Below are 19,382 nucleotides of genomic sequence, written 5' to 3' on the forward strand. Positions count from 1 at the left end.
CATTTTACTTAGCCATATCAACAAGGATTTTGAAATTTTGAAAAATTTTGGCAAAATCATCATTGGCAACTCCTCCAACATGTCTCACACTCGTTCGAACTTCAACTTCTTTCTTCTTCTTTTTTTCAAATCACCCTACTATCTTCCTACCCAAGGGATATTATTGAACACAAGGAAACAAGAAAAACAAACCTAACAAGAAAACACAAAACAAACCTAACAAGAACAAGCGGAACAAATAAGCATGACAAAGTTAAGGTTACATGCCCACATATCATCATCAAATATAGCCAAAAGAATAGGGGTACAGGCCGGGGTATCATCAAATAAACAGTACGAGAGAAAGATAAAAGAGGGTAGAGGGAATCCACTAGACACCCCCCAAACTTATTCCAAGCAAAGCTAGGATAAGTTTGAAAGAGGGTGGATATCCCATGGACCTTCACTGCGGAGGAGGAGGCGGATGCTGCCACTGGCCACGGAATTCATCGAATCGGGCATTGATGTTGGCCCATTGTTCAGTGTTGAACTCAGTGAATTGGTTCCAGTTGGTCTCGAACTGGTTCCATCGCGCTTCATTCCGGGTCTCATACTGGGTCAGCCGCGCATCATTCTGGGCCCAATATTCCTCCTGCCTAAGCTCCATCCATGTCAACCTCTCATTGAGGGAAGCGTAGTCCTCCTCTTCGCGCTCTCGGCGGCTTCGTCTTCTTTGAGAACTCGTCCCTGCCTCATCGCCTCCATACGGTGGGATATCTTCTCCGGCCTCCTCCTCATTCTCTTCCTCAGCTTCCGCTCCGTCTTCCTGCTGCTCCACCATCAATTGCTCTGAAAACTTCGCATGCTCAATGTGAGCGTGCGGGTCCGGGCTCATATCATGAAACCTGTCAGTCGGGTGGGCGGCCACAATGGCTTGGTGGACGGGGGAGTTCATCTGCCAATTCCTCTTATCAGTAGACCCCCTGATGTATGTATTAATAGGGTCTGGAAGAGGGAAGTGATCCTTCGCTCTTTGGAGGAAGTAGGCTTTGCGACTCAACGACACTCCAATGTCATGAGATCTCCGGAGGGCCTCAAAGTCTAGCAGGGTGGGCCCAAGATCCTGTTGGAAGCCCCTTGTGTTGACCCTCAAATGGCGCACGATTGCACCCACTATAACTCCACAGCAAATGGTGCCCACAGTCCTCCTGGAGGCTCTCTCCACATTCTTGACCATGAAGTGGACCATGTTCATTCGCCTCCCATGGACGAGGCACCATAGTAGAAATAATTCATCTTTTTGGATGCTTCCCATTTCAGTTCGGGCAAAAGGGTGACTAATGCACGCCTTCTGGATCATGCGGAGGACTGGGTTGCGGATCATGGAGCTCTTAGCCCGGTTGGCCTTGAACCCATCAGTCTTAAGGGTGATCTCGTTCCAAAATGAGCTATTCCGGAACTGCCAAGGCATGTCAAACTCATCCGTTGTAGTCCCATAAATGGCCTTCAACTCCCCCATAGGCAGCTCATATTCCTCGTTCCTTAGGCGGAACTTGATCGATGCGATCGCCCTTCTATTCATCACCACTTCTAACGTGGTCAAGAACTCCAATGTGAGGCGATGGAAGGACACGATCTCTCTAGTAAAGATCCCAGTAAGCTGCCCCACTTCGCAAAGCTCATCAAAACACTGAAGCAAACCAAGCCTCTGAGTAAGTCACGGCATGGTTGCTTAGCAACCTTGTAATCAAGCTTGGCCAAGGCCTTCCAACGGTCACTCTCCTTCCCACTTCGGAGGTTGACACCGCATGTCTGTGCTGCTAGAACCATTTTTGTACCTACAAGTAGGGAGCATTAGATAGCAATATAACCAAAACTTAGAAAATCACACAATCAAACCATGTGAAAGTACTCCCTCAATCTTAGGTCACATTTCATCATTCATAAACAAAATAGCACATGGAGTACAATTCACAATTCACATGAACAATCCTAAACACTAGTAGAATAGGCATCACCCCCCATTGTGAACTTATGTATCAACAATCAAACCATCAACCCACATACTCAACACTAAGCATAGAATCCAAATGTAAAGCTCAAGTGATGCTCCACCCTATCAAACATTTCATTCCAAGATATCATAATTCAACACTCCACACCACAAAACACTCTGAAGATCCAATTAATCGAACGTATAATAACTCATCTCAATCACAAGTCGAACAATAACCAAGTTCACATCACATTAACCAACAAAGGCCAAAAATCCACTCATTCAAGCCCGTGTTCCACAATAAATTCAAGAATTGGCAGTAAACCAAACCACACAAACAATTCATCCTAAAAAATCCTCAAAAACCCACAAGTACATACAAATTCATCATTTTTCTTGCATAAAGTACTCAATAGTCAACAAAAATCCATGGGTAGAGAAAATATGAGGGAAAAATTCATACCTTAGAGGTTTAATTGGAGTGAAATTCGAAAATTAGATTCGTGCCTTGTTCTTACCAAAATTCACCGATTAATCGGTTAAAAATGTGTGAAATAGAGAGTAGAAGAGAGATTAGAGTGTAGAGGAGGGATTGGAGGGGAAGAATGGAGAGAAATTTCGATTTGGGGGCTAGGGTTTCGGCAAACCGGGCGAATTGGGGAAGAATGCCGCTGCAAATCGGGCGACAGCTATATATACGCGTCAAAACGCCCGGCCGGGCGATTTGAAAGTTGCAAAACGCCCGGTCGAGCGAACTTACTGGACACTCTTGGCTTTTCAAAAACGCCCGGTCGGGCGATTTTCCCTAGAGGAAACGCCCGGTCCGGCGAACTTTCTATACTTCGCGTTCTTTTCGCCACTTCTTTATTTTTTTTTTCTTTTCCTTGGAGCCATGTTTTCCTGTTCCACTCAATTCACAAAGACAAAATACTCATCTCAAACATATTTGGGACAACACTTAATAAAACAAACAAAAGGAAAACACACCAAAAACAAGAACAAAAACAAAAACACACCAAAACACACAAAAGCGATAAATTTACCTACTAGGGGTTGCCTCCCCTATAGCGCAACTTTTTACCGTCGTATGCTCGACTCTTTGCACGCTCCACTCAATGATCCAACCTCACTCGGATAATGTCATCGGGGCCCGTCTTTACTTTAGCGGCCAAATAGAGCTTGTTTAGCCGCTTCTTCCACCAAGTGGCCTTCACATCTTCCCCAATAACACTTCCTTTACGTCTCTCCTCCAGAGGTTTCCCCACCTCATCATCCTTACCATTCACATGTGCCACTTGTATCATCTTGCAATCTTCAACCTTCAAGGGCATCTCTTCCACTCTCTTGGCATCTTCTACTCTCTTGGCCTCTTCCTCTTCTTGGCGTTTCATCTTGTCCAATATAGAGAGAATGGACGTCTTGTTTCCATGCCTAAGGGTGAGTTCTCCCTTAGTGACGTCAATTAGAGCTTTTTCGGTCGCTAGGAATGGTCTTCCAAGGATGAGAGGGACATTTGGATCCTCCTTCATGTCCAAAACAACAAAGTCCGCGGGGAAGATGAAATCGTTCACCCTTACCAACACATTCTCAAGGAGTCCATTCGGGAATTTGACGGACTTATCCGCCATATGGAGGGTAAAGGTTGTTGGCTTTAAGACACCAAATTTCAACTTTCGGAAGAAGCTTAGAGGCATGAGATTTATGCTTGCTCCTAAGTCACACAAGGCCTTAGTTTGCCTATCATTCCCGATCACACAAGAAATGTTGAAGCTTCCCGGATCTTTCATCTTTGCCGGCATCTTTTCTTGGATGATTGCACTACAATTCTCGGTCAAATTTATGGTTTCATAATCTACCAACCTCTTCTTCTTGGACACAATCTCTTTCAAAAACTTGAGGTAGCCGGGCATTTGTTAGAGAGCCTCAATAAGAGGAATATTGAGGTGCACTCTCTTGAAGATCTCAAGGAACTTAACAAGCTTCTCATCCAACTTCTTCTTTTGCACCACTTGAGGGAAAGGAATTTTAACCTCTTGTGGCGTGGGAGGAGCAATTGCCTCGGGCTGAACCTTGGGGTGCATAAGAGGTGATTCCACCTCGATCTCCTCTTCTTCCTTCTCTTCAGGCAATTCATTAGCTTCCACCTCGGGCTTAGGAGGACTCTCGTAGCTTGTCCCACTCCTTAAGTAGATTGCCTTGCAGTCTTTCGGATTTGGAATTGTAGTACTTGGGAATTGCCCCGATTGATGTAATTGTCCCACGACTTGGGCAATCTGACTCATCTGCGTCTCTAGGCTCTTCATATGTCCTGCCATGCCATGCATATTATTCTCGACTTTCTCTAGCCTTTGATTAGTGTGCTCCATGTTCTTGTGTGACTGAATCATGAATGCATTCAATATGTCCTCTATACTTTTCTTTTGCGGCTCAGTGATCATTCCTTGAGACACTGTGAACCCCGGTGGTGGCTGCAGAGCATTGTTGGGGTTCCCATATGATAGGTTAGGATGCGCCTTGTTCCCAAAATGATTGTAACCCCCACCACCTTGATTGGGGCGGGAGTTGTTATAGTATCTATTACCCCCTTGGTGTATGTAGTTAACATCCTCTACACCCTCTTGCTGCTCCTGTATAGCCGGTCCCATCCCCATGAGATCTATCTTCTTGTGGAGGAGCTCTATCTATTTATACATGTTATCCACATGGCTACTCTCTGCGGCAATGGCTACCCTGTGTATGTTGCTCCTCTCGTTGTTCTAGCTTGTTAAAATTCTAATATCTTGTCCCACATCGGCTTGGTGATGATCCTATCTCTACTATATAAACATGGATAACCCTCCCCCTTATGAGGCTTTTTAAGGGGTGAGTGGCCCATTTCTAATATGGTATCAGAGCGGGCCCAAGTCGATGATGGAGTTTATTTCTTTATCTCTTCTCTTGTCTACCCACGTGATGGAAGTCCGATGTGTCATTCCGGCCCACACGTGAGGGGGCGTGTTAAAATTCTAATATCTTGTCCCACATCGGCTTGGTGATGATCCTATCTCTACTATATAAACATGGATAACCCTCCCCCTTATAAGGCCTTTTAACGGGTGAGTGGCCCATTTCTAATACAGCTTTCATCATTAGAGGTCACTCTCTCAATCACCTCCATGGCCTCTGCTTCGCCCTTCTTTAGCAATGACCCCCCTGCGCTCAAGTTCAGTTCGCGCTTTGCTTCAGGCAGACACCCCCTTAGAATGCTAGGACTTGATGCGTCGGATTCAGCCAATGATTAGGGCACCATGAATGCAGTATTTGTTTATGATGCGATCAAATTGTGTGTACATGGCTAAAATATTCAGAATATTTATTGATCGGTTAATTACTATACTTTCTTCCGTTGATTAAGTACATAATTTAACAATACGATTGAAGTAGGACGCGTTTGTCTATAATATATAAGCGCCATATATGTGAATTTTCTTTTAATTATAATTTACCAGGAATAATTATGATCACATTGAAATTTGCAATCAATACATTTTCGATACACACAGAGAGAGAGAGTTTAGAGCATTCTGATCAGCATTAAAAAAACACTTAAGAAAGGAAAAATAATTGCCTCGAATAGTTGATGAAATTTTCAACAAATTTGTATTTGAGAACCTAAAAACTGCAATGAAAGAAAACGTTTTCAAATATATAAAAATTCATCCATGATTCTAATCAGTCTTTGTAATTTGACTTTAATACTAGTGAAAAAAGTTGTTAAGAAAATTATCCAAATGGGACAAACATAAATTGTGTGCATAGGAATTTCCAAAGAAAAATCGAGTGATGAGGATTAAGATACCAAACTAAAACTAATCAGCAAAATAGAAAGAAATAAATGGATCTAAAACTAGATTTGAAAGCTTGAACCTGCCTTGCTGGTACACACCTCCTTAGTTGGATCTCTCTCTTCTCTTGAAAAACCTATTCTTTTTTGGGAAAACAGCAGCTAGTTTATGTAGATCTTCGATCACCGAGCTGATATTTCAAATGAATATTCATTCTTAATTAATGTGTCAAACGAGAACTGTGTGTGTGTGTGTGCGCGTTTATATGAAGCTGAAGAGAAAATAGTACAAAGTGGGAAAACCCTAAAAGCGAATTGGAGACATATGGTTAAATACTTAAATATATGTATACCAATTATCTAAAGGTGAGGATCGTTTACATACATATATACATACAGAGAGTGTAAGGTATGAAGGAATCGATGCAAAAGCAAAAGCTACAAATATTAATAGTAATTAAACAACATAATGTTGAGGCTGACTCAATTCATCTCTTAATTAATAAACCAATGAATAGCTAAATGAATGGGGACAAATTTATTAAAAAAAAAACGGTCGGTGAGTGTGAGATTTTTTAACAAATTTTTGAATCTGAATGGTTATAAAGTAAAAAAAAATTTGTATAAAAGTATTCTTGCCATAAAACTAAATTGTGTATTCAAAGACTGAAAATAGTTTTATGTTCTCACAATATTTAGAGGGTTTCATTGTAACTCGCCCAGTATTAACTAGACATTGAAAAGTAAATTAATCACGAGATGTTGTGATGAATTCACCTGATGCAAACTTTTTTTTACTTGGATCTTACATATTGTTAGTAGTATATATTTCAACTAGCTAGCTTATTTCATTACAAATTGTGAACAGAGATAATATATGATAATTATTCGTAATTTAAAATAAAGTTTTGAAATGTATATGCATATTTTCAGACTTAATATTATTTTAAAATAATTCTTTAATTAGAGAGAAAAATGAATTATACTATATGTTCTTTCTAACTATTTATTTGTCCTTATTAATTTATTAATATAGTAACATTAGCTCTCTATTTCAATTCTGTTTCAACTTTTCATTCTTATCCGGCAGTTGAACACGACAAAATATATGGAAAAATGCATTTTTATTGACTGATTAAATTAATTGGGAGCGTCAAAATATGACAAATGGAGAATTAGCTCCTCCCTGCTCTATGAGGTCACATGGGATTTTCTATTTTTATGTTTTAACCATCCATATATTTGCAATGATAATTTTAATGTTACTTATATAAAGTCACACATGTTCGTGATAATAATTCACAATTGTTTGTGATTACAATTAATGGGTTCATTTTACCAGCACATTAGTGCATAACAAAGACCATTTAATTACGTGCATAATAAAGATCAAGTAACATTCATTAGATTCAAAAATAAGTACTAGCAATCACATTTGTAGTACTAATCGGCCCCCTTCAGATTTATGAATTTATGGTAGTACTAATCAACTTGATAGACCCAAACAAATAACTTAATTAACCATGGCTTATCCACTCTATCAAATATGTATGTTTAAAAATTAAAGTTATATATACATTATTTGGCATCACTCAATTATGTGGGTGGTATGCTGCTTCCATCAGTTACGCTCTTTTATAGAGTTCTTATTCATCCACCTATTATGTCTCAAATCAATTGAATTAAGTTAAATTTTACTAATATTAGGCTTAATATGTTGGCGTAATATTTAAATGGCGAGACTAATTGACAAAAAATCGTGACGCTCTATGCTTGGGCCCTCAAGTAGAGTTGCAGGTAAAATAGATCGTTCGATTTTTATTTTTTTGTCGTGTTTTTTATGCAGGGATGACTTAAATTTAATGAAAGATAATTTTATATTTCTAACTAATTATATATATTTAAATAAATCATGTATATGAGCAGATTCGTAAATAAAAATGCTGAGATTTCAACCGCTGGTGAAAAGAAATTGTACATAATATTATTCTTAAAGTGTAAAGCAAAATTTATGAATAACTAATGAATATAACTAAATTAATTAGTAAGACATACATTTCTCTTCTAACTAGTAACTTTGGGCTTCATAATCTCAAGAGCTTAGTACGTGTATGCTAGTTTATGTGTGTGTGAATCATTATATATATAGAGAAGGTCGAACTAGTCTATATTAGAGATGCCAAGGTTTTGCAAACTGCCAGTTCTGGTTTCACGTGTCTGAACCATTATAACTATATAGAATTGTGATCAATACATAACTAGATTCTAATATTGATAACTAAACATAGATTTCATGTTTAGATAACACGGGGGTTATTATTGTTGGGAAATAAACACAGACAATCACGAATATGAAAGAGAATGAACACAAGAAATTGTTTACCCAGTTCGATACAATGTGTATCTACGTCTGGGGGCGATGCCAAGCCAGGGATTTCACTATATAATTTCAGGATGGTTTAACAATGAGGGAGCACCTCTATTTATAAGCAACTAGAGAGCCCTAATTCTAGTTAAACTAGGAAACATATTCCATAAGGAAATATCTTTTAAGGAATAAATCTATCACAAGGAAATATACTTCAAGGAAACAAATCCTAAACATGGTAGGAGATATTTTAGGCTCCATATTTAACAATCTCCCACTTGGAGACTAACAACTCCTAAACATCCATTTCCTCGTGATCTCATCCCTTCATCCGCTTAGCATCGCCTAACCTTCTCTTCAAGTTCCAAAGCCAATTGAAGCTATGCATAGCTTCAATTTCTCTAAGGTCACCACCTTAGTAAACAAATAGAAATTAAAGGGCGAGTACCTATCAGGTGCACGTCGCTCTCTAGTCGATTTAGGCAGCGGAATAGTCGGTGGTGGAGTGCTTGGTTCTTCTTCAAGCACCTCTTCAGCATTCTGACTCTCCTTGCTCCCACTCGAGTTTGAGATGTCTAGCTCGACCACTTGTGGCTCAGAACTGCTGGGACTCGACGCCTCCAATCTATCCTTGTACAATACCTGTTCACTGAAGATGACATCTCTACTGCGAATAACCTTACGGTTCTGCTCATCCCAGAGTCTATAACCGAACTCATCGCCTCCATAACCAATGAACGTACACTTAATAGATTTAGCATCCAACTTACTTCTCTCAACGGAACTAACATGAGCATAAGCAACACAACCAAAGATGCGTAGGAAAGATAGATTTACCTCTTTTCCTGTCCAGACCTCCTCGGGTATCCGAAACTCCAAGGGAACTGATGGACCTCTATTAATTAGGAATGCAGCTGTGTTGACTGCATCTGCCCAAAAACTCTTTGGCAATCCACTTTTCAACCTCATGCATCTTGCTCGCTCATTCAACGTTCTGTTCATGCGCTCTGCGATTCCATTCTGCTGTGGAGTTCCTTTCACAGTTTTCTCCATGCGGATTCCATTCTCGGCGCAGAACTCCTTGAACTTTGCAAGTTCATATTCTCCTCCATTATCGGATCTTAGACACTTCACCTTCATCCCGGTTTCAGTTTCAACAAGGGCTTTCCATTCCCTGAAAGCGTCAAACGCATCGGATTTACTCTTCAGAAAATAAACCCATAGCTTTCGAGTAGAGTCGTCGATGAAAGTCATATAATATTCAGAGCCTCCTAGGGACGTCACAGGTGCCGGTCCCCATAGATCAGTGTGGACCATTTCCAACTTCTGTGTCTTCAATTTTCTGCCTCCTCTTGAGAAACTCACCCTTTTCTGTTTCCCAAACACGCAATCCTCGCACAGGCCAACTTCAACAGTTTTCAGGCCAGGCAGTAAACCTCTTGAGCACATTATCTTCATCCCTTTCTCGCTCATGTGGCCAAGACGACAGTGCCACAAATCTGCATTATTTGCCTCACTTGCAATATCAATGCAATCTTTGGAGTTAGTTGTGGCATACAACGTACCCTCCTTCTTACCTCGAGCTACTATCATAGCTCCCTTGGTAATCTTCCAATTGTTGCAGCCAAACGTCACGGTGTACCCTTCTGCATCAAGCTGCCCAATCGAAATCAAACTTCTCTGCAATCCAGGAATGTGTCTGACTCCATTCAGTTTTATTACGGATCCATTGGACGTCACTACCTTCACGTTTCCCTTTCCCACGATATCTAAGGCCTCGTCATCAGCCAGATGTACCTTCCCAAAATCGCCAGAAACGTAGTCTTCCATTATCTCCACATTGCTGCAGGAGTGAAACGACGCCCCAGAATCCAATACCCACGATTCCATCGGACTACTGACACTCAAGACCAACGCCTCGCCATCGTCATCAGACATGGTAGCGTTTGCTGTCTTCTTGTCCTTCTGATCCTTATTCTTATACTTCTTCGGTGCCTCACACTGATTTCTAAAATGCCCAAACTCATCACAATTCCAGCATTTAACTTTATCCAAACCCTTCTTGGATTGACTCCTTCCTCTGGAATTTGATCTTCCACGATTTTGCTTTCCCTTCGATCTGCCTCTCTGTTCTGTATTCAGTGCTGATCCCGAAGTAGAAGATCCTGATTCTCTCCGGCGAACTTCCTCACCAATCATCAGATCTCTTACTCTGTCAACTGTTAGTTTTGTCTCTGCAGCAGTAACTGCTGTCACTGTACCAGCCCAACTCTCAGGCAGAGACGATAGCAAAATCAGGGCACGAATTTCATCATCGAATTTTATATCAACCGAGTTCAGTTGCGAAGTAATCATGTTGAACTCGTTGAGATGTTGTTGCACCAGCTTTCCCTCTTGCATTCTAAAATTAAACAATCGTCTAATCAGATGTACCTTGTTTGCCGTTGATGGTTTCTGATACATGTCCTCCAAGATCTTTATCATCTCCTTTGTCGACTTTGCTGCAGTCGTGTGATAAGCCACATCCTTGGACAACGATAGCCTAATCGCGCTCATCGCTTTTCTATCCAGCAGCTCCCACTCCTCCTGTTCCATCTTTTCGGGTTTGGTTTTTAAAGCCTTCCAGAGATCTTTACCGTACAGGTAATCCTCAATCTGCATCTTCCAAAATCCGAAATCAGATCCATCGAACTTCTCTACAGCAATTTTCTCGTCGATCCCCATCGTGATTTCTGCCTCTTAAACCCTAGGCTCTGATACCAGTTGTTGGGAAATAAACACAGGCAATCACGAATATGAAAGAGAATGAACACAAGAAATTGTTTACCCAGTTCGATACAATGTGTATCTACGTCTGGGGGCGATGCCAAGCCAGGGATTTCACTATATAATTTCAGGATGGTTTAACAATGAGGGAGCACCTCTATTTATAAGCAACTAGAGAGCCCTAATCTATCAATATCTAAAGTGAGAGTTTTGTGGAAACTTTTTAAAATGACAATTTTACCCTTTTTGGCGGGAAACTGGCCATCATAGCTGCTGTATTTTTATGTTTTTTTTTTAATATCAATTTTAACCTGTTAAGTATAGCTTGATTGTAGTATTTTGTGAAAGTTGTGTAGAGACAAACCTATATCTGCCAAAGGCCTACTTTTTATATACTATTCTATTACAATTTCTACTATTTACTATTACATTTAAATATAAAATATAACAAAAGAAATCCTAATAAAGAATGAAATGATTTAATAGAACATACCTTTAAGTATATAGTATCAAAACGAAATGTAAATGAACTAATATAATAAAAGATGGGTGGGGGTGGAGAGTTTATGAAATGGTTGATGTCGTTCCAATGCTCATTTACACCTTTAAGCAAACTTTCAAGCCATTCCAATGCTCATTTAGAACTCTTTGCAATCCATCCCTGACAAATTAAAGTATCATTAGTTAAAACGTAATGAAACTTTCTGGAGCTATGGAATTGTGTTACTAATACAACATTTACAATAAATGTATATCATTTGCTTAATAATAATAATATAATGAGTGTCCATTGATCATAAAAAGTTATGTAATACTAATCATAAATAGGTATTCAAATAATCACTGCAAATAATATAATCAGTATCCACTGATCATAAAACGGTATGTAATATTAATCATAAAAACTTATGCAGTGTCATCACTACATCTGAAGTTATTGAACAATTTTTATTGCTTACCTGTTGAATTAAATTCTTCTTCTTCTTCCTTCGATTATGGTTGTGTGTAGACTTGAACAGATTCTGTTTCAAGTAATCTGAATATTATGCAATCTAATATGATAGTGATATTATAAGTAATCTGAAGAAGAATGTAATCTAATATAAAAGGGTATTAAGATAGTTATTGGACTTGATTTAAACTATTTTTTAGTTATGAAATGTGTTACCTTTTAATGTGCAGACTTGAAGAGTTGGTTATGGAGGAATCTCTTCTCAAAACTTTTGCAGTCTCTGTGTAGGTAGCAGCCTATGTTAACTTTTTTGTCTCTCTTTTTCTCTTGGAGAGGGTGGCTGGCGACTACTCACTACCCTTTTAGGGTTATAATGAATCCCTTTTGCATTCCTGTAAAAAAAATGGATTAGTTTAAATAGAGAAATATCAATCAGCAAACTCATTTATTGGGCAAGTCAAATGGGCCATTCAATTAATAGCTTTTACTGTTTCATTCATTTTCCAAGACACAACTGTCACTCATTTAGATTCCTACTCATTTAATTCGGCTAATTTAAACCCTAATATTGGTAATGTAGTTTTAACACCCTTTTATTGTTTTTATACTTATTTAAAACTCATTAAAATATTATTTGATATATATTTTAAAGGAGATATGTGAAAGGTTTTAATAATCATTCTGTTTTTTTGGGAATATGTAATGGTTTCCATGTGTGCAGTGCAGGCTGGTTTCCCTCCTCTATAAAACGTTTAATCACTTAGTTTACAAATCAGCTAGCAACACTCTCTTACAAACTTACATTCCACTCCAACTCACAGTAGTTAGCTCGGTTTATTGGTAGTTCTATCTTCATTCCTTTTCTTATAAAAACAGTAGACTAAATGCATATTATTTGTTTCTATTAGAATTGTTTTCATTGCTGTAATGTACATTCTTACCAGTTTGGTAAAAGATCTTCATGGCCTCCATTTTCTTTCACTAATATCTCCCATTTTGTTGCATTATATCTGCACATACGTGGTATTTATTGTTATGGGTTGCTGTAATATACATTCTTAACAAAAAATCTTCATCATTTGTTGCTATCATCTTTTTAAACTAATATGACCATCTATTTGTCACTTAAGTAGTCTTTTTCAGAGGTTATAACTTGGCCAACTTTTGGAGATGAATACTCTACCTAAATGTTTTTTGGCAGGAAAAATACTACTAAATGGTTTATAATGAATAGAGGGTCTCATTACCTTTCTTTGTATCTTTCATTTTATGACTTCACTCTTGCACTATTGATAGTTTGATAGATACCTGCAGATCAATGAGTTAGAGAGTTAAATAGAAGAGTTGTATGAGTTGCATCAGTAATTATATATGTCTGTAATCAGTATAAAATCAGTAGACTAAGTGTTATGGGTTGTATAAAATCAGTAGACTAAGTGTTTCTGTTGAAATTGTTTTGATTGCTGTAAATACATTCTTACTATTTTGGTAAAAGAACTTCTTGGCCTCCCTTTCTTTGTATCTTTCATTTAATGACTTCACTCCTGCATTATTGATAGTTTGATAGATACCTGCAGATCAGTGAGTTAGAGAGTTAAATAATAGAGTTGTATGAGTTGCATCAGTAATTATATATGTATGTAATCAGTAGAAAATCAGTAGACTAAGTGTTATGGGTAAAATCAGTAGACTAAGTGTTTCTATTGGAATTGTTTTGATTTCTGTAAATACATTCTTACCATTTTGGTAAAAGATCTTCTTGGCCTCCCTTTTCTTTCACTGATATCTCCCATTTTGTTGCGTTATATTTGCACATATGTGGTATTTATAGTTGTGGGCCACTGTAATATACAATCTTAACAAAAGAACTTCATCATTTGTTGCTATCATCTTTTTAATTGTTTCTGACCATCTATTTGTCACATAATTAGTCTTTTTAATTTGTTATAACTTGGCCAACATTTTGGAGATCAATACTCTAAATAAATGTTTTTTGGTAGGAAATATAACTAAATGGTTTATAATGAATAGAGGGTCTCATTACCTTTCTTTGTATCTTTCATTTTAGGACTTCACTCCTGCATTATTGATAGTTTGATAGATACCTGCAGATCAGTGAGTTAGAGAGTTAAAGTATAGAGTTGTATGAGTTGCATCATTAATTATATATGTCTGTAATTGAACAAACTTTTTGGCTTTTTACAGGAACACTTCTGAAATAATGGCTCCATTCATTACCTGTGTTAACAATCTCAGCAAGGCAATTACCAACTCCACAATCAAGGTGAGGTATGTTCGGGCTTATCAAGGTTTACCTGAAGACAAGAATGACAAAAGCTTAGAATGTGTGTTTCATGACTCCAAGGTAGATAATCTGTGTAGAATATGCAAGCTAACACCATGTATTATTTGAACTACAGTTAGTAAACAATGTTATACTTTATAACATATATTTTGGTATTGATATTCAGGGTACCAGAATTCAAGCAACATTTCCAAACAGTTTAGTCCAGAACTTTGGAAATAAACTTAGGGAAGGAGGGATATTTTGTATTAAAAATTTCTTTGTCAGACCTAATACTCTCAGAAACAAAGCATCAAATCACCAATTTAGATTGCTAATGAATGTCAAGACGGAGATGGTTGAGGTTAATGATCTTAGGTTTTTGAGAGAAATGTTTGACTTCAAGCCCTTTGCTGAAATATCACAATATGAAAATGTTGATGATTCATCCTTCTTAGGTATGATTTTTTTGTTATTGACATTTACTTTAGTGTACTTATTCAATCTATTGCCTATTATACTGTATGTATTGAAGCTATTTTCTGTCAATCTTAATGACTTGCTTTTAGATGTCATTGGTGTGATAACAGGACCTGGTAGAGTTATCTCTCAATCTAAGTATAGATTGATTGAGATTGAAATATCTGATGAGAAGTAAGTTCATGACTATTTGGGCAATCACATTTGGTAATCTACTTTTCTTAAACTAATTGTATATCTTTCTTAACAGCCATAACAAACTATTTTGTACAATATGAGAATCAAATGTTGACTTATACCTGGATCAACTGAAAAAGAGTGAAGGAACAATTCCAATTGTGATTATTCAGTTTTGCAAGCGCAATCTATTTAGAGGTAATTTATCTTTGATGTTTTGTTAGTGTTTAAATTTTTTATTTGTCATTATCTGTGTTAATCTTTTAGTGTTTATGTTTTAGGTGAAATTCGCATTTCTACACATTTTCAAGCTTCTAAGGTTGTGATCAATGCTGATGTCAAAGAAGTTAAAGATTTTAGGATGAGGTAGCCATTTTTATTTACTGGATTTTCAAGTCAGCTATTGGTTATATTATTTATTACTTATTACTCAGTTCTTTTATTACTCAGCACTTGAGATTTTATTTTGTTTTGTTTAGAATAAGAGATGATAGCAGTTTTCTTCAGCAAGGTTCTGTCATTCAAGGAGGACAAAGGCTTGGTGGTGAATATGATGATCTACAAGTGAAGTCCCTTGAGGATTTGTCTTGCCTAGAGGTATTGAATAAGTATCAGATCTGTCTCTTTTATGTTATTATGTTTCTTGAATTTTTATGCTTAATATTTCAATAGTTTATTTCTTTTTGTGGTTCACAGGAAGGTTCATGTTGGGTATTCGGTAAAATCGAGTCAGTTGAGTGCCATTACGGTGAATGGTATTTTTTGGCGTGTAAGACTTGTGTTAAGAAGGTCAGAGAAGTGGATAACAAGTTTAACTGTTCTGGATGTACAAAAACTCATTCTTATGCAGTTAAAAGGTTTGATACTTTGTATCTGAATTTATAAATTTATATATGTAGATCCAACTCCAATATAATTAAGTAATTTATATCAATAATTTTGTCTTATTCAGGTTCAAGTTTGTGGTGAATGTTGTTGATCATACCAGCAATGCATCTTTGTTATTGTGGGATAGGGAAGGCAGCCAACTGTTAGGGAGAAATGTGACTGATTTTGTAGGAAATGGTGGTCAGGTTTGTATATTAAAACACTGAAATTTAGTCTTTTTCTATCATGGTGAGTTCTAATTTCATTTCTATTTCAGCAGGTTGCTCCTAAGAATTCCATTCCTGCACTTATTGAAGAGATTCTTGTGGGTCAGAATGTACTGTTTAAACTTCAGCTTAAAAATCATATTGAGTATTACAGAAGTTACCCTTTTACTGTGAACAAAATTTGTAATCTCCCTGAAGTAGTTGACAAGTATACTCCTAAAGACTTGGGTGAACAGATCTTTAAATTTGATACGAGGTTATCTGATCTACTTTTTGGAGCTGATCTTGCTGAGGTATTTATATTTTGTTATTATTCAGTAGCTATATTTTGTATTTTGAAAAAGTGGTATTGTTTTTTATCTGATTTCATTTTACTTATAGGTTTCTCAAAAGCCCTATGTTACAACTGATCTGTCCACTCTTGCTAATGAGAATATCAGTGACTTATTTGTTGAAGGATCTGAATTAAATGTTGGAGTTGATGTTGCTGAGGTATTTCTGTTTATATTTTTGCTATTTTGATTATTTTGTAAATATTTTTCATGTTTAATAATTAACTATCATTATTAATATAGGGTTCTCAGAGGGTGTTTGTTACACCTGATCTGTCTACTGTTTCTAATGATAAAATGAATGGATGGGGTGTTGAAGGCTCTGTAAAGCGATGCTTGGATTTAGAATTTGACGGATGTGATGATGTTGGTGAAGTTCAGATGAAGAAGAAAGAGAAAATTGCTGGTTCTAATTAGATGGGCAATCATACTTGGTGTTTATCTTTTGCAGTGTTTTGTTTTTTTTTTGCATCTTAAAAGAACTCTCATCCTATGTTTTGTTGTGTTGGTTTTGGATTTTGTCACTGAACTTGACAATTTTTTGATGTTGTTAGGGCATGTGCATGTTTTCCATGTAGTCAAGTTAGTAAGATGAGATCTTCATCAAGAATTTTTAATGTTCAGCTATCCCTTCATTTTATAATGAAGTTTTTAAGTTATTGTTCTGTTTTTTCCACTTATTATGTATATTAATGTTTATTATGTATATTAATGTTTGACAATGTTTAAATTTGAAATATATGATTAAGGTCAATAGAGGAGTATTAATAATTGAATAAACCTAAAGGCAATTCTAGAAGTGGATGTGTAAAATAATCTTTTTGCATTCTGATTCATGTGTGTGTATAAATCCAACATGAGAGCTGATAACTCATACAATATTGTTCACAATTATTCAGAATCTGCCATTCAATTTTATAATCATTTAACTATTAATTCAGTTATGATCATATGTTGAGCAATATCTACTTGAAAAGTTCTAACCTCTTTTTATTGCTTTTGTACCATCCTTTTATCACTTCAATGGGCCTTCTTTCACACCTTATTACCTGTCAAAACAAAGGTGAAATCATTCTCAAATTGAATCACTATATCCTTGCAATATTCAAGCTTTGAACATGGTAAATAAACTATTTGTTGCCAAATAAAATCTGAATTTATTAAGTATAATAATTTCAGACATTGCAGTCAACATTCTGATTCATGTGTGTCTATAATTCCTGATGTAAGCTGTTAACTCATACAATATTGTTCACAATTATTCAGAATCTGCCATACAATTTTATAATCCTTTAACTGTTAATTCAGTTATGATCATATGTTGTTTTATATCTACTGAAAAAGTTCTAACCTCTTTTTATTGTTTTTTATCCATCCTTTTGTCACTTCAATGGGCCTTCTTTCACACCTTACTACCTGCCAAAACAAAGGTGAAATCATTCTCAAATTGAATCACTATATCATTGCAATGTGCAAGTTTTGAACATGATAAATAAACTGTTTGTTGCCAAATAAAATCTTTATTTATCTACTTAGTTATTAATTATAATTATTTCATACATTGCAGTCAACATCATGGCTATAATTTTCATAGATTATTCTTGATATATGTAAAATCAGAGTCTTAATTCAAAGGAAATTCTACATTTGGAACATGTTATGTCCTAATCATTGGCACATAATAGAGCATTTGTCAACAAAAGTTGTCTGATAAAATCAGAGTCTTAGGTTCTGAAATAACTATTTAAATAATCTGTTTTGTGGGATAAATTGAAAGGTCTTCCTGCTATTTTTAACCGGTCTAAAGTTTTAAAAGATGTAATCTGCAGAGATTAATATGTCCTCACTATAATATGAAGTTTTTTTCTTTGTAAGGCACATATAAGTTGTTATTACCTTCTTTGTCATTCAAGATGAGATTCTACTACATGTTTTTTCTTGAATTCCTAATATGTAGCAGTTTCAGGAAATGAACAAGAATTTTTTGGCCATTATTCTAAGCTGAATATTAAGCTTAATCTGAGAATCATGTTGGTGAAAACTCTTTTGGGTTTCATCCTTTTAATTTCTGAAATAACAATTTAAATAATCTGTTTTGTGGGATAATCTGAAAGGTCTTCTTGGTACTTGTGAAGTTCTAAAGCTTTAAAAGATGTAATCTGCAGATATTAATATGTCCTCACTATAATCTGAAGTTTTTTTCTTTTTAAGGCACATATAAGTTGTTATTACATTCTTTGACATTGAAGTTGATATGCTTAATCAATGAAGAAGTTAAAAAGATTTGCCATACTTAAGAGTTCTGCCATACTTAGGAGTTCTGCTCCTCAACAGTTAACACCTACAACATCAGGTAAACTATGTAAATTTTACTGTTTTGAAATTTTCCCTGGAGATGTATGATGTTTTTCTTAAAACTCATTTAGTACCTGTATGTTCTGAAATTATCCATCTTTCAAGCTGTTTAGTAAAAAATTTAAGCATGCATTGAAGAAACAACTGTGTTATGTCTTTAATAAACAAATTCAAGTTTTTCATATATGAGCTTAATGAAGAAAAAGTCCTTTCTGAATTAAGCTCATATTTGCAAGGTTCGTTTCAACATTGGACAGTCATATAGAAATAAGGCGACGATTTAGTTCTGGAAATGGATTAAAATTACCACTTGGTGTTTCGCCGGCTCCAAAACATTCCCAATTTCGTAATCACTGTGTCCTCATTCCTAATTAGATTTAGTCTAATTTGTGAGAATCGTGTAGAAGAATGAATTTGAGAGAATTTTGATAAAGTTTTGGATTACCTTTATGCGTTGACTGCCGTCGATGTTTTTGTGCTTTCACTGGAGACTCCATCATTTCCGTCGCACTCCGTTCTTCGCAAACTCTGTACATTGTGTGATTCTCTTCATTTTTCCAGATTGTGGTGCGTTTTGATGTGTTAATTTTTGAGGATTAGGGTAAATTTATTGTGCTTTAGGATGTATCTTTGGAGATCTGTTGTAGTGTATATGATTGCCGGTCGTTGGCTTTGTGGTGGTGGAGGAAGAGGGAGGCGGGGTTGTGGTGGTGGAGGAAGAGGGAGGCGACGGGAGGGGGGAATAAAGGTCCCTAGGGTTTCTGTCGAGAGAGAGG

General features: G+C 36.6%; 2 protein-coding genes and 1 long non-coding RNA gene across 10 annotated transcripts; 1 reads left to right on the forward strand and 2 right to left on the reverse strand.

Annotated features, from left to right (window-relative positions):
• Positions 1–272: 272 nt before the first annotated feature.
• Positions 273–6,170, reverse strand: LOC121803179. Its single transcript, XM_042202879.1, has 2 exons — positions 5,901–6,170; positions 273–1,817 (listed from the first exon to the last, which is right to left on the reverse strand). Exon 2 carries the CDS (start codon positions 1,559–1,561, stop codon positions 443–445), a length of 1,119 nt encoding a protein of 372 aa, XP_042058813.1. The 5' UTR covers positions 1,562–1,817; positions 5,901–6,170; the 3' UTR covers positions 273–442.
• A 5,115-nt stretch (positions 6,171–11,285) lies between these two features.
• LOC121801969 lies at positions 11,286–19,380 on the reverse strand. 8 transcript variants are annotated; one of them, XR_006050711.1, is made up of 14 exons: positions 19,052–19,380; positions 18,914–18,973; positions 18,545–18,592; positions 17,603–17,667; positions 17,236–17,300; positions 14,123–14,199; positions 13,929–13,989; positions 13,624–13,739; positions 13,366–13,455; positions 13,132–13,192; positions 12,826–12,894; positions 12,101–12,276; positions 11,892–11,954; positions 11,286–11,593 (listed from the first exon to the last, which is right to left on the reverse strand). It is a non-coding gene; the product is annotated as an uncharacterized LOC121801969 (long non-coding RNA). The 8 variants fall into 8 exon arrangements; XR_006050712.1 differs by lacking the exon at positions 18,545–18,592 and having other exon boundaries at positions 13,624–13,652; XR_006050709.1 differs by lacking the exon at positions 18,545–18,592 and having other exon boundaries at positions 13,624–13,725.
• On the forward strand, positions 15,181–17,204 carry LOC121801968. Its single transcript, XM_042201461.1, has 4 exons — positions 15,181–15,191; positions 15,305–15,422; positions 15,522–15,682; positions 15,778–17,204. The coding sequence occupies exons 1-4, from the start codon at positions 15,187–15,189 to the stop codon at positions 15,917–15,919; spliced, it is 426 nt and encodes a 141-aa protein (XP_042057395.1). The 5' UTR covers positions 15,181–15,186; the 3' UTR covers positions 15,920–17,204.
• Positions 19,381–19,382: the final 2 nt, after the last annotated feature.

This window comes from Salvia splendens, chromosome 5 (assembly GCF_004379255.2).
Source record: "Salvia splendens isolate huo1 chromosome 5, SspV2, whole genome shotgun sequence".
Classification (NCBI taxonomy): Eukaryota; Viridiplantae; Streptophyta; class Magnoliopsida; order Lamiales; family Lamiaceae; genus Salvia; species Salvia splendens.